Consider the following 12,812-nt stretch of genomic DNA (forward strand, 5'->3'; position numbering starts at 1 on the left):
ATTTCAGAAGATATTCAGTAATTTTATTGTGCCTGTTTTAACAGATTTCTTGGTCACGATACAGTTCTTGCTGCTGCTGATTATCTTTGGTAGCCAAGAAGGAATTTATTTCAAAATCTAGACATCCTGTATTCCAGTTATGCCTTTCTGCCTTAGGTTTTCATTCTGGTCAAAGATTGAAATTCTACAGCCAGGTCAAAGGAAACACTGGACAGAAAGATGTAATTGGAACATAGGTTTCTCTGAATCTGAGCCTTAACAATCAACACATTGTGTGGACATACCATGAGCCCTTTACAACTCTCTGGCAGACATGTTGCTAAAACTCCTACACACAGGAGGCTACTGAAACAAATAGAAGCATTTTGTTGTAAACCTGCAGTATTAGCAAATGAAAGATATTCTGTATATAGTTGTGGTTTCTGTATTGGAATATCTAGGGCCCTGCAGGTGTTTCTGCTTCCAAGTATAGTCTGTAGGAACTGGGAATAAAACCTGCTTTCAGAGAACATGCAGTTGTGTATTGCTGTCTCAGAGCTGCACTTGGCCTGAGCATAGTTATTCTCAACACCAATCCTGTGTTATTTCAATGAAGTTTATACATAGAAGAAAATGTAGTATTGTGGTTTAATCTAAGGTAGCAGCAAATAGGCTGCCTGGTCTTGTACTGTACTGAAGTACTAACCCACACCTAGATCTAGAATGAAACTATACAATCACAGCTGTCAGGAACTCTGCTTCTGAATTCTGGAGGTGTTTTAGGAGGGGTGTAGTTGCTAGCTTGCCTGTTTATTCAGGGTAGATGTAGGGAGTGCTTCCTCCTTGCCCCAGTTCTGCTGTAAGTCTTTCAATTTAGCACAATGGTTTTCAAACTGGTATATATGAATTATGGTGCGTCTTTCTGATACATGCTTATTTTCTCTGCTAAGTTTGTGTAGTGTTTTATATCATTAACCAGAAAGTTTTTTGTGTGTGACTGAGATGTTTTCATCACTGTTGAGTAATGCAACCATAAAAGAGTTATCTAGCTCATCTAGACCCATGTCTTTGTTCCACATCTCCATCACACATTTTGTGTATCTTATATACAATATGATGCTTGTAAATAATTAGGAAAGGTATTGTTGTGTTCTTCAGGAGAAAGGTTTGGGAAAAGCCAGATGCCTTTTAAAGCTTTGGAAGACATCCACTCAAAAAGTAAATAAAACAACGATGAAATTCTATTTAAATGAGTAAACTGTATTTGTTTATGTATTTGTATTACAAGTTTCTATTGCATTAGTAATTGTGCTTTAATTTCCTCTGGTTAATGAAAAATAATGTCCAGGCTGGTTCAGGAATTGCCTCAGACACCCTTCAGGATGTGGCCACTCAATACCGGGGACTGTCTTGGAGGTAAGCCTTCAGCCAAGGTGATGAAGAGATGTGGTTTGGGGCCTTCACCTGTCAGAAAGTTGAAAAAAAGGTTACTTCTCAGGCTAGCATTTCTTGAAGATATATCAAGATCCAGCATTTGTCGTAAGGGTAGTTTGACAGAAAGCATTTTTAGCAGTGGATTTTAAGCAAGATTTTTGGTCTCATGCTTTCATTTTTGGCTGCCTGCAACTGTTTGTATTTTTATGTTGGGATGTCAGGTTGGAAATCTACAAAACAAGTCCAGACTGCTTGGTTTTAGGACTTCTCAAAGTTTTCTATTTCTGAACTTTTTGTAGTGTCATGGAAAATACTTTGTTTGGCCAGAGGACTTTTGCCACAAATAGCAACACACAGTCATAAAAGACTAAATTGTTTTGCGGTTGTGATGTAGTTCTATGATATTGACTGAAGCAGGTCTGTGCTGTACTAATACCTTTGTGTGAGCTGGAGTGTGGCTTCAGTATGTCCTGTCAACACAAAAGCTGGAGAAATACATCCCTGTGCAGAAAGCAGGAGGAGTGAGGAGCTGCTGCTGAAGTTCTCTTGTCACTCAAGAGCTGTCTGGGTTTGCTGTTGCCTTGGAGGGGCTTCATGAGGCTGGAATGGGCCTCAAAGTTCACCTTCTAATCTGCAGTATTTAAGGCTTGATCATTTGAGTCTGGAGTTTGAGTATGAAACTATGTCAGGCATTTTTCTGCCCCTTGATAAATGATTGACTATACCCCTGTACATCTGAAAGAGCATTAAATCTTTACCACTGAAACTTCACCTGTTCTCCCCAATAGCACTTCCACTTCTGTCCTCTCCATGGATTCTGATAGAATGATAGTTACCAAATTAATAACCCTTTGCTTTTCCCCATGGTGTGTGGCAGGTTTTCACTTTGTTTATTGTCTGTGTCCAGGTAAGAGATGAGTAATTGGGATTTTTCTTTCTCATTTTAGTATTGGAGGGGACGAGTCGTTGGAGAACATGACAACTCTACCTAGTAAGTAAATGCTTTGCTAGATATAAATGGCAAGGTTGAGGAGATGCAGTGAACTAATTTCTTGTAGATTTATAGAGAGCTTTTAAGTATCTCAAAGCTGCTTTAGTGTAATTAACAAGCACTACCTTTAAAAGAAAAAGTATCCTACGATTAAAAAATATAAATGCTGAGAACAGATAGAAATTCCCTTACTTTCTTTTCCCTTCCCCTTTTCAACTTTTTGGTGAGTATTATTTGAATTTCTAAATAACCTTGCTATGTCCATGCTCATGATGTACTTAACATTTGCTTTTAATAAATATTCCATAACAATTTTTCCAAAAGAAATATTTGCATAGAGTAGGCCTCTTTGGTAAATAAAGCTGCCTACTCATACATGTAACCTGAAGGGAATAATTTTAACTTTCTCTTGATTGAAACCTGCAACTTTACATAGTTCAGTCTGCTGTTAATGTAGAGCCACTTGAGTTTCAGTTTGGATCAGCTGTAATTATAAACTTCCCATTTGAAGAGGGCCAATAAACTGTTCTTTTGTGTGTTGACCATTATTTAAAGCAGAATGTAATAATTAGAATAAGCAATTAATTGATTCACAGAGTCCTATTACATTTGATAAAGCCCTCATTAAAATGTCATTAAATTGAGTCTTTGAGATTGAAGTAGATTTTATACTTTACAATGTGGCCATGTTCACTCTTGGCTGTGACTTACTCTGTCAACTTCCTTTTGGAAACTACTATGGAGAACATAGTGGAACTTCATCAGAACCATGCATCTGAGGCTTTGTTCTTTACATTTGTCAGTAGCATGAGACTTTGCACAGCAGCAGACCCAGAATGCTTTAGCTGAAAACCAGCTCTGGCTGGGCTGAAGGACCCATCACACTCGCTTCACAAAGTCAGCATCATATGACTGAGAATTTTATTTTAGGTTTTAACCACCACAGCATGAGAGAGAACTGCACACAGTAGTCCTCAATTCTGCTCATGTTATCTGCTGGTGCCAGCGCAGGGCACTGCAAGCACACTGCTGGTTGAGTCACTGCAGCTGGTGACCCCTCTCCCCACTGCTGGGTGAATCCATCTAATTGACCGGCAGCAGCTGTGCTGTCAGCGAGCTGAACTGTGGCAGTGCTGGTGTGTTCTAGTCTCTGTAGGCGGGGAGCAGCTGGAGTCTTTTTGCCTTCATTTGCCACCTTTGTTTTTCAGACATCTTTCGAGAGTTCAATGTTACGATTGTGGGCTACTCAACTGGTACTGGGAGTGAGAATGATTCCAATGCATTCCTTAACCAGGCAGTTCCTGGAGCACAGGCTGAGTACGTAGCTTTTTGTTTTACATTTGTAGGTGATGGATGCTTCATCTAATTGCCTTTCAACTGTCTCTTGTGCTGTCACAACTTGCTCTGAAGAGCAAGCAGAACCAGTTGAGTTAGAGTAGAAATTGGCTCAAAACATGTTAAGCGTATGGGTTTATTTCATCACTGAACTTTCAAATGAAACTAACAGTCCTCATTATGAAATCCACAAACAAGAAACTGGCAGAAACAGTTTGGAGGTTTCTAATCTTCCTGTTCAACATCTATTCATTTGTCTCTTTATCGGTCAATAAATCTCTGAGAATGAGAATGTTTTTAGAAATTGAACATTAATTGATAAAGAGAAACTAGGAGCAAAACAGGATGAAATCTTATGTAATTCTGGGCTTGGGTTTCTGGATAAGCAAGCAGTAGAGGACAGGAGAGAGATGGGGGAAGAAAACAATCAGGAATCTTAAGAAAAGAGAATTACTAGTGGTCATACATGGAGTTTGGTGCATTGCAGACCTGGTGCAGTTGGACCTGGTTCTGCCAACATAATAGGGATTGTAATGTCTTGCAGTCACCTGAATTTGGCTCTTTGCTTTTAGTCACACCTGGGAAGCTGCATGAGTTGAGCTTTGCTATATTGCTCATCCTAAAAATCCCTGGATAGTTATTCAGAGTCAGTGCAGTTTAATTAACAAAACAGATGGCTGCTTGAATTCAGTCATAGTTTGGGCACAGAATCTGGCAGACCATGCCTGGGTTTGACATTGTGAATTGCTATTACCCAGATCTTAATTTGTTTGTTTAAAGAAAATTCATCTTGCTTCCCAAAGGAGTCTTGGAAGTGAAGTTCAGAAGCCAAGAGAGGTGTTTGTGTTTGCTGTATCTAAGCAAAGATTATTAGGATTTGTCAGGTTTTTTTACTGCTCTCCTGTAGGCCTTGTGTAACTTCTGACTCATTCTGGTAATCTCAGTAAATTCTTGGATTTCCTGACAGAAACAGGGTGCTAGGTCCCCTGCTATATCCTACAGCCCCCACAGAACTGAAAGAGGGCATTTTTTTACCTGGTGATGGCTGAGTGTAACTGTGTATGTCAGTGAAATGTGCACCAGCCATCAATGAGAATTTATTAACATACTGTATGCAGCATATATCTAGATTACCACCAGCTTTTGCTTGTTGCATGAAGGAATGAGAGAGGTGCCTGTCTTGTTTTCTTTATCAGCTACATCCTGAAAAAGATTTTTTGGTTTGATGGGAGGACTTGAAGCAGGATACACAACCTCTTAAGTCACCATTATGACTTAAGGCAGCTTGTATCAGCAGCTGAGGCATTGCTATTAAATAGCTATTTGTTAGCTGTTTGAAATAAGTTGATGGATGCTAGTCTAATGAAAATTGCCTACTTATTCTATACCAATTAGTTTTCTCTCTTCCCCTGCAAGTGACTGGACTGGATAAACATGATGAAATTGAGCTATCTTTGTTTTGTAGCACTGTTTTGTAAACATTCAGCAAGGAGACACAGACAACAATCATACCAGATTTCTGCTTGTCTTCTGTTGTTTCTCTTCTCATAACTCTCTGCAGAAAGTTGTACAAAAGTCAAGTCCTGTAAAATACTATCCCTGAACTCTGAGATACTTCTTTTGAGGTTCTCTTCTATAATGTTTTGGCTCTTGATGTACCTCAGAAGATGAATTCATCCTAGTCGAGTACTGAAATGTATTGCAACATAAGGAAATGTTTCTCCTGCTTTAAGTATTTGACCCTGTAATGATGATGCTATCCAGCACTTATTCTTCATCAGCCAAAACCATCCATTTTCCAGTGATTCACAGGGCAAAAAAGGTCTACCAGTTAATGCTGGTATTTAAGAATTGCTGCCTGGCTTGTCTTGCTTTATGGTGCTAATCTGGAAAGTGCTTTCCAGAGGTTCTGGGACATTTCTGAAATCAGATAATTTTGCAGCCTTACCAGCTTATGGAAACCAGGTGTAAGGGTTTCTTAAAATGAAATCCACGGCTGCTTTGAAGAGCTCTTTATTGAACTAGCGGAAAATGTAGTACTGCAAGTCTCATACAGCAAAGTGTTCCTAAGCCTGTCTGCATTCATTGTCAAAGTGCTTAAGTACATGATAGAGTTAAGGATAGATCTGAATAATGGCCTGGCTGAGGTCTCTGATTTCACATGGGGAAAAAAAAAAAAAGAAGGTTAAGAATTTAAGAGTGAGTGGAGAAAACAGGTGCAGGAATTGTGAATATCTGTGTTTCCCATTAGCAAACTGTTGCCATTGGTCAAGATCTAAATTTGGTTGAAACTGTAGTTCAAGGATGGACGATTGCTGGCACTACTTCATTCAAGATGTTTTTGGATCTTGCTGACTGCATTGGCTCAGGATGCATCCGCACCTCATTGACTGTATAAGAAATCAAATATGTTGTGGACTGTCAGATCAATAAGTAGTGTTTTCCTCTGTGTCAATATTGAAGATGATGTCCTAGCTTAGGGGTTTCCACAAGTAAGAGCAGAAGGAAATTGTGACCACTTGTGGCTTGTGATAGCTTTGGGATATAAATAAGTAGATTATGACATTGGACAAGGGTAATGGTGATAAGAGCTACTACAGTGCACACAGTGTCTGTGTCACAAATGGATGTGACAGGGCTCATTCCTTAGCAGATGCTCCCGTGCCAGTGTTAGGTCAGTATTCAACTGGACAAGGGTGGTGAGAGACCTCTTTTTTTCCTACAGTAAACAAAGCACTGTGAAGGGGAGCTAGACTCTTGTTTCCATACAAAACAACTGTCATGCTTCTTAATGTCAGCTGATATGCTCCCAGAAGTGATAGACAGCCAGTGTCTTTAACAAGAGCCTGGAGGTAGATGCAGCTCATTCTGAACCACAGACCTGTCTGGAAGGTCAATGCTTTCTGACCCCATTCTCTTTCTTTCCTTCCCTGTCCCCTTCCCTGTCCCATTCCCTTCCCTCCAACCTGTCAGGGCAGTCAAAAAAAAAGCTGAAGCATTCAGTCTAGGTAACTCAAAACTCATTGCGCTTTAGATATCCATCCAGCTCTCATACCTATCTGTGTGTATATATATATATATATATATGTATATATGTATATATATATATATATATACAGAAAAAAAGAGAATAAGTGCTCACCTGGCTGTTGGAAAACAGCAAGGCTGTCATCTTAATTTGTCTGAGTAATCTTGAAGGTTCCTTGGATTTTTAATTACCCTGGAAAAGTTGTGTGCACACAGCTGTTTCACAGTGTACAGTTATGTACTGATTCTGGGTGCAGGCTACAAAAATGAGGAGGCTGTGCACAGTGAGCTCTGAAATCTGTTTTTCAGGGACATGTTGCTCAAGAGGTCAACTAAGTATTGGGACTGGGGATTCCCTTGTTTTAGTCCACAAAGAATAGGTTGATAGCAGCCTAGCTCTGCAGAGGCCCTCTGCTTACAGCTGTTGCTGTTTATGGCTTTTCAGCTGTTTTAGGTGCACTCAGCACTGTAATAGGAGCTGAAATTATGGTTCCAGATTAGTTACTGAACTTGAGTAAAATCTCTATTCAAGTTTGATTTGATGTTGGTTTTATTACCAAGATGTGAACCTGTAATTTGATCACAGCAACATGAGTATTGTACTGTGTCCTCACTCAACCCTTCTGATACCTGACAACTTAATTTAAGATGTCTGAAGCATGGTAATGTTGATCTCAATACTGGTGTTTCAATACTTTCACTCACTAGTTCTCATTCTTTCCAGACACTTGCCAGCCCAAGCAAGAAGTCTTGTGAATCTTATGAAAACTGACCAGGTATGTTGTCTGGGACTGCTTTAAACTTCCAGCATGAATAGAAATTGATGTTGCTTCACAGAGACATATCCACCTGCAACAACACCATGTGCATATCACAACGTTAAAGAAATTCAGACTTGTTATTTTCTTCTTTATTGCATAGAGAATTGACTTCAGTGCTGACTGGAAGCTCATAACCGTGCATATTGGAGCCAATGATCTGTGCAACTATTGCAGAGACCCTGTGAGTAGTGGAACTGGTTATCTGAAACTGTGGTGTCAGTGTAGAAACACCTCAAGAGAAATCATAAAGCCGTCACAGAGATAACATGAGTTATATATGGGCCGCTGTATGTTTTGACAGGGGTTGTTGCTGGCAATACTCTGATATAAAAAGCTACCAGCAACAGAGTAGGATGGTTTTGTTTTCTCTGGCTTACTCCAGGATAACAACCACTGCTTTGGCTACTGTTTTTTGACCGTAAGCAAAAAAATAGAAGGGAAGAAAGGCCTCACTCCTCTGATGTGGTAACTGCTCTGCTGCTAGCTTGGCCTCTTTAGACATCCAAGAATGGTAGTGGTAGTTCAAAGCAGTGCAACCCTACAATTGTCATCACGCAATAACTCATAGTGTAGGGAGGTGCTAGAACTGGTGAGCTGTATATATTAGGGAAATTGCTGCAGTGCTCAGTGTTATTTGCATGTTATGCTTCTCTGCATTGTGGAGAAGCCTTTAGGGCTGCCATAAGGAGCTCATGGGAGTTGAGTGGGCAGGCGGCAGGGAGAGGCCACCTTTCACTGCCAGCTCTCACTCTCTTGCCTTTAATATGCTCACTTCTTATGGGCATTTTCAATTCTTCTGCAACCCCTTGTGCTTGAGAAATGTGCTTCTTCTGCAGAAGCCTTGCTAAGCATCTTTGCTGCTGCTGCCAAGTTTTATAACCTTATTTATAGCTATGACCTTGACTAGCAATGATTTCACGTAATTTTATGAGAGCTTATCAGCTGGCTGTGAGCATGCTTATGGCTGCTTGATTTATGCTGTTCAGCATGCATTCAGATCGGGTTCCTTCCTGCATTTTTACATGAAGGGCCCAGTGGATTTGGTTTAAATATGCTGCTACTCAACAAGGTTTATTTTAAATCCAAAATTTCACCGAGCCTCCCTATGTTTTGGATTAACTGCTATGTTTAAAATCCCCAGTCTCTAGAAAGAAGCAAGAACATTCTACTGACCACAATGTTGTAGGGCAGAAAAGGAAGTGAATTAATGTGGTTCTCCAGCCTCCCAGCCTAAATTCTTTGTGTCTCTATTTGACAGTAATCTCTTCTGTTTCTATCAGGATCACTACTCAGCTGGGAATTACATCAAAAGGATTCAAGAAACTCTTGATATTCTGCACAAGGAGGCAAGTACTGTGAAATTATCCCAGCATTCTAGCTCACACTGAGACATGATTGACTGATGCTAGCTCTTCTGTTTGTTTAATTTTGTGGGGTTTTTTTGCGTTCTGGTACCAGACATATGCTTTTGACTTGTACAAAAAACATTTTCTTTTGTCTTGTCTATATGCAGTAGTGAGATGCAGTCTGAAATGACAGATAGTAACATTGAGCTATGGTGTGGGAGAAGAATCAAAAGCTGAGTTGGGGGAGTTTGGTGGAAGATTTGTTGCTTTTTCATTATTTTTATTTTTTTAATCCTTCCTATGATGGAGAGAGGGAAGGGATGTCAAATGGCTGGACTTTGGGGTGAAATAAATGCACTGTGGGCTGTGTAACCAGTTTCTTCTAAGCTGAAGTCTGACTTACCTTTCAGGTTCCAAAAGCTCTAGTGAGTCTGGTTGATGTGGCAGACATCCTCCCTCTGAGACAGCTATTTGTAGACACTCCAGTTCGGTGCCCCACTTACTTGGCAGAGTAAGGCTTGTTTGACTTCCTTTTGTCCTGTTTGGGTTCTTATTCCATGCTTCTCTCGTAATTTGAAATGATGTTTAAAGGTAGCAGCACAGTCCTGTGGACTTCCCATGCAGTGCTGATATCACCCTGCCTGATGGCGTTTCCTTCTCTTGGCTTTGAGCTAAGTGCTTTCCATATCTAGAACTGTACATAATATGCTCCTCAAAGGCTAGGGTTAAAGTTACTGATACAGGGTTCTTCACGATGGGGTTAAAGTGCACAAACATTTAGATTTGCAAGAACATGGTGTATTTGAGGAGCAGATATGTTTCCCCTATTTCAGAGGCTTTAGTGCAATGGGTAATTTGCATTCTTTTCTGACCTTTCAGACAGAGACAAATTCTCTGTCTTGGGAATGTAAAAGGAATTGGTGATTGGAAATGTATCAGCTCTGAAGTAAAACAGGCAGTACATTTCAAAGACCTGCTTTCTTGTTCCCCAGTGGCTCTGGTGTGCACCTCTGTCAATCTGCAGGGCCTTTGGATGCCAGGGTGTAATAAATGAAACAAACTATCCTCTGTGCTTCGAAATATCTGGGTGTGAAACCAAAATTACTTAAAGTAGTGTCATTCATGTGAGGCAGAAAATAAGACTAAGGTTTGAAATTACAATAGCAAGGACAATAAGATGTTTTCATAAAAACGATTGTATGGATTCCCTTATTAGATCCATGTCATGAGGGCATTGGATGACATAGGATGGCATCTGCATTATCAGATGTTTAACTCTCTCTATTCCTGTTCTCTCCTCTAACCTCCCCCACAGTTATCTGTGTAGCTGTGTTCTCACAGAAGAAGAAAACTCAGAAAATTTAACAATGGTGAGGGACGCCATCAAAGCTTACCAGGTATGATTATTAAGAGTGGTACAGTTACTTTATTTCCAGTAGAAGTGAGCTCTTGATAAACGAGCAACATATCATATCCATATTTTACCGAAACTATGAACTCAGCAGGAGTTCATTTGATGCTACCCAAACGTATCATGTGACGGAAGCTAGCAGCAGAGGTCTTCAGAAAAAGTATGTTTCCTAGTAGAGGTTAATCAGTGGGAGTTTAGTCACCAAAACCCTGTCCCTGACAGTTTCAGTATTGTGTTCCAGCCTTCTCAGCCCCTTTGCGACATCTCAGCCGTCCTTTGCCAGTGTCTGTGGCCATTTAAGTTCACGAGTAAAATTTCCCTTTGATTCCCACCCTCTCAGAAAACCCAAACAAAGAAAATAGTTATGATGCAGAGATGTTGTTGAAGGTTTTCTGTTTCTTGCAGCTTGGCATTCAGAGACTGATAGAGTCTGGGAGATATGACACTCATGAAAATTTCACAGTGGTCATCCAGCCTTTCCTCCAAAATCTGGGGACTCCTCTTGATCAGGTATGATCTAAAGGTGATTTCTGCATTTAAAGAACTAAGGATGGGTATCTTACCTACAGAGACTATATTCAAAATAGTTTCACTTTCTGTGCTTTTCTTATGAGAAATTGCTGCTTTTTGGTATAGTACAACAGATTTCTTCTTACAGTGAGCAGTTCTTAGTTTTATGTATTGTTCTGTCAATATCAGTTACTGTTTTGGAAAATGAGTCAAAAGTTGATTTAAGAGGTTTGTTTGTCTTTAAAGTACATAAATATTTTTCTTTCTGAAAATAGAAAATGATTAATAAAAGACCAGGTTATTAAGTTACACTTCTTAAAGCAACATAGCTGCATTGTTCAGTGGATAATGTGACATCAGCTCCCCTATATGCCACATAACTTATTTTTCTGTGTCTGACAGAAAGGGAAGTTTACCTATGATCTCGTGGAAGTAGTTTTATGTATATGTTGATGTATATTTCAGTTCCTTGCGTGGCAAGTTCCAGTAAGCCACAAGTCTAGGAAAAGGCTCAAACTTTCCCTAAAGCTGAAACTATTTTCATATGTACCTGGAGCTAAGACGAGATGGAGTAAAATATTGAGCAGGGATTACTCTGGCAAAATTGAACTAGACTGATTCTGAAAATGTTCCCAATAGGTGGTGAAAGTTTGAAAAGTCAAGATGCTGCTATGGACAAATTTGGAAAACTGGCTGAAAGCTTCACAGGCCTTTTGTTTTGTTTGTGTGTGAAGCTGGTGCCCATGAAAAGTCATCCCCAGGGATTTTGATACTGAGGGTAGGGAACAAAGAAATAAAAACAGAAGAAGCAAAATATTTCTGAACTTTTTTTTGTAGTCTCACAGGCATTAGTTCAGATTTTAAGATCAGGATGCTCTTTTAATTTCTTCTCTCACACAACATACAGATGTTCCTGAAATGAAAATTCTGTCTCTAAACATGGCAAAAGATGTGATGCAAATTTTGGTAGTGGTCCTCTAAAATGCAAGCCCAACCACACTGAAGCAAAACCTGCTCAAGTTTTGAGGAAGAACTGCTCTCACCAAAAAAAAGTTGTTTCTGTCATTTGTGACCCTAATCTCAGTATTCATGTGACAGACAAGATACTTATATTTCTGAACTCCATTTCCTTCAGATCCTCCAGTACCTTTATTAACCCTCTATTAGAGTGCAGCTCTGTTTAGAAAGGAGACTGCTCTGGTGTGCTTGGTCAGTCTGGCTGCCTTCCGTCAAACACTCACTTGCTTCTTGATCCTTTCAAAACTCACAGCTGTGCAGAAGGTACTGTAGAACATAATGTTTCCTGTGGTTCCAGTTCTAATGACAACTGGAGCCACGGAGAGGAACTAATTCATCCTTATTGCAGAACCTGAAGAGGAACTATGCCCATAATTGAAAATGGTGGTTTCGCTGCTTCTGAATGGATCTGCCCATGGAGGGCACATAATCATCACTAGCTAGCTGTTTCTGATAGTTCATGGGTGCTGAAGTACAGTTTGTATTGCCAGATAATCAAGGGGCCTTTCTGCAGTGGAGCAGGGAGAACAAGTAACATGAATCTCTCTTTACTGGTTCTGATTTGGCCTCAGCAGCTCCAAATTGGAAGTGTGGAGATTTTTCAGCACTCAGATGTCCTTCATGCTTTTATTTGTAGGATGGGAATCCAGATGTCTCCTACTTTGCACCTGACTGCTTCCATCCAAGCCAGAAAGGCCATTCTCAGCTTGCCAAGGCTCTGTGGAATTCTGTGGTAAGGTGACAGGCTTTGCATATAATGAGATCTTCACCTAGACCTCACTACCATTAAAATATCTCTGTAATAAGCACTGCAAGTCAGGCCTGAATAACGCTGGACCTTGTGTTTGTCTCTCCTTAACTAGTTTCCTTAACCCTCTGACTTTGGCACAGTTTTCTGCCTAGAATCACCTGGTTTTAAAGTGTGTGGCAAGGAGAGGCAT

The 12,812-nt window shown here is 40.1% G+C and overlaps 1 protein-coding gene across 1 annotated transcript in view; it reads left to right on the plus strand.

Moving 5' to 3' along the window:
• PLB1 (phospholipase B1) overlaps positions 1–12,812 on the plus strand; it is a 78,839-nt gene that overhangs the window by 41,773 nt on the left and 24,254 nt on the right. Inside the window, exons 33-42 of the mRNA XM_066180406.1 lie at positions 1,328–1,395; positions 2,361–2,404; positions 3,613–3,721; positions 7,491–7,542; positions 7,688–7,768; positions 8,868–8,933; positions 9,344–9,444; positions 10,249–10,330; positions 10,750–10,854; positions 12,509–12,604. Of these exons, the coding sequence (XP_066036503.1) occupies positions 1,328–1,395; positions 2,361–2,404; positions 3,613–3,721; positions 7,491–7,542; positions 7,688–7,768; positions 8,868–8,933; positions 9,344–9,444; positions 10,249–10,330; positions 10,750–10,854; positions 12,509–12,604 (804 nt within the window). The remainder of the gene's footprint in view (positions 1–1,327; positions 1,396–2,360; positions 2,405–3,612; positions 3,722–7,490; positions 7,543–7,687; positions 7,769–8,867; positions 8,934–9,343; positions 9,445–10,248; positions 10,331–10,749; positions 10,855–12,508; positions 12,605–12,812) is intronic.

Source organism: Chamaea fasciata, unplaced genomic scaffold (genome assembly GCF_029207755.1).
Source record: "Chamaea fasciata isolate MVZ Bird 193981 ecotype frontalis unplaced genomic scaffold, bChaFas1.0.hap1 SCAF_3, whole genome shotgun sequence".
Lineage (NCBI taxonomy): Eukaryota > Metazoa > Chordata > Aves > Passeriformes > Sylviidae > Chamaea > Chamaea fasciata.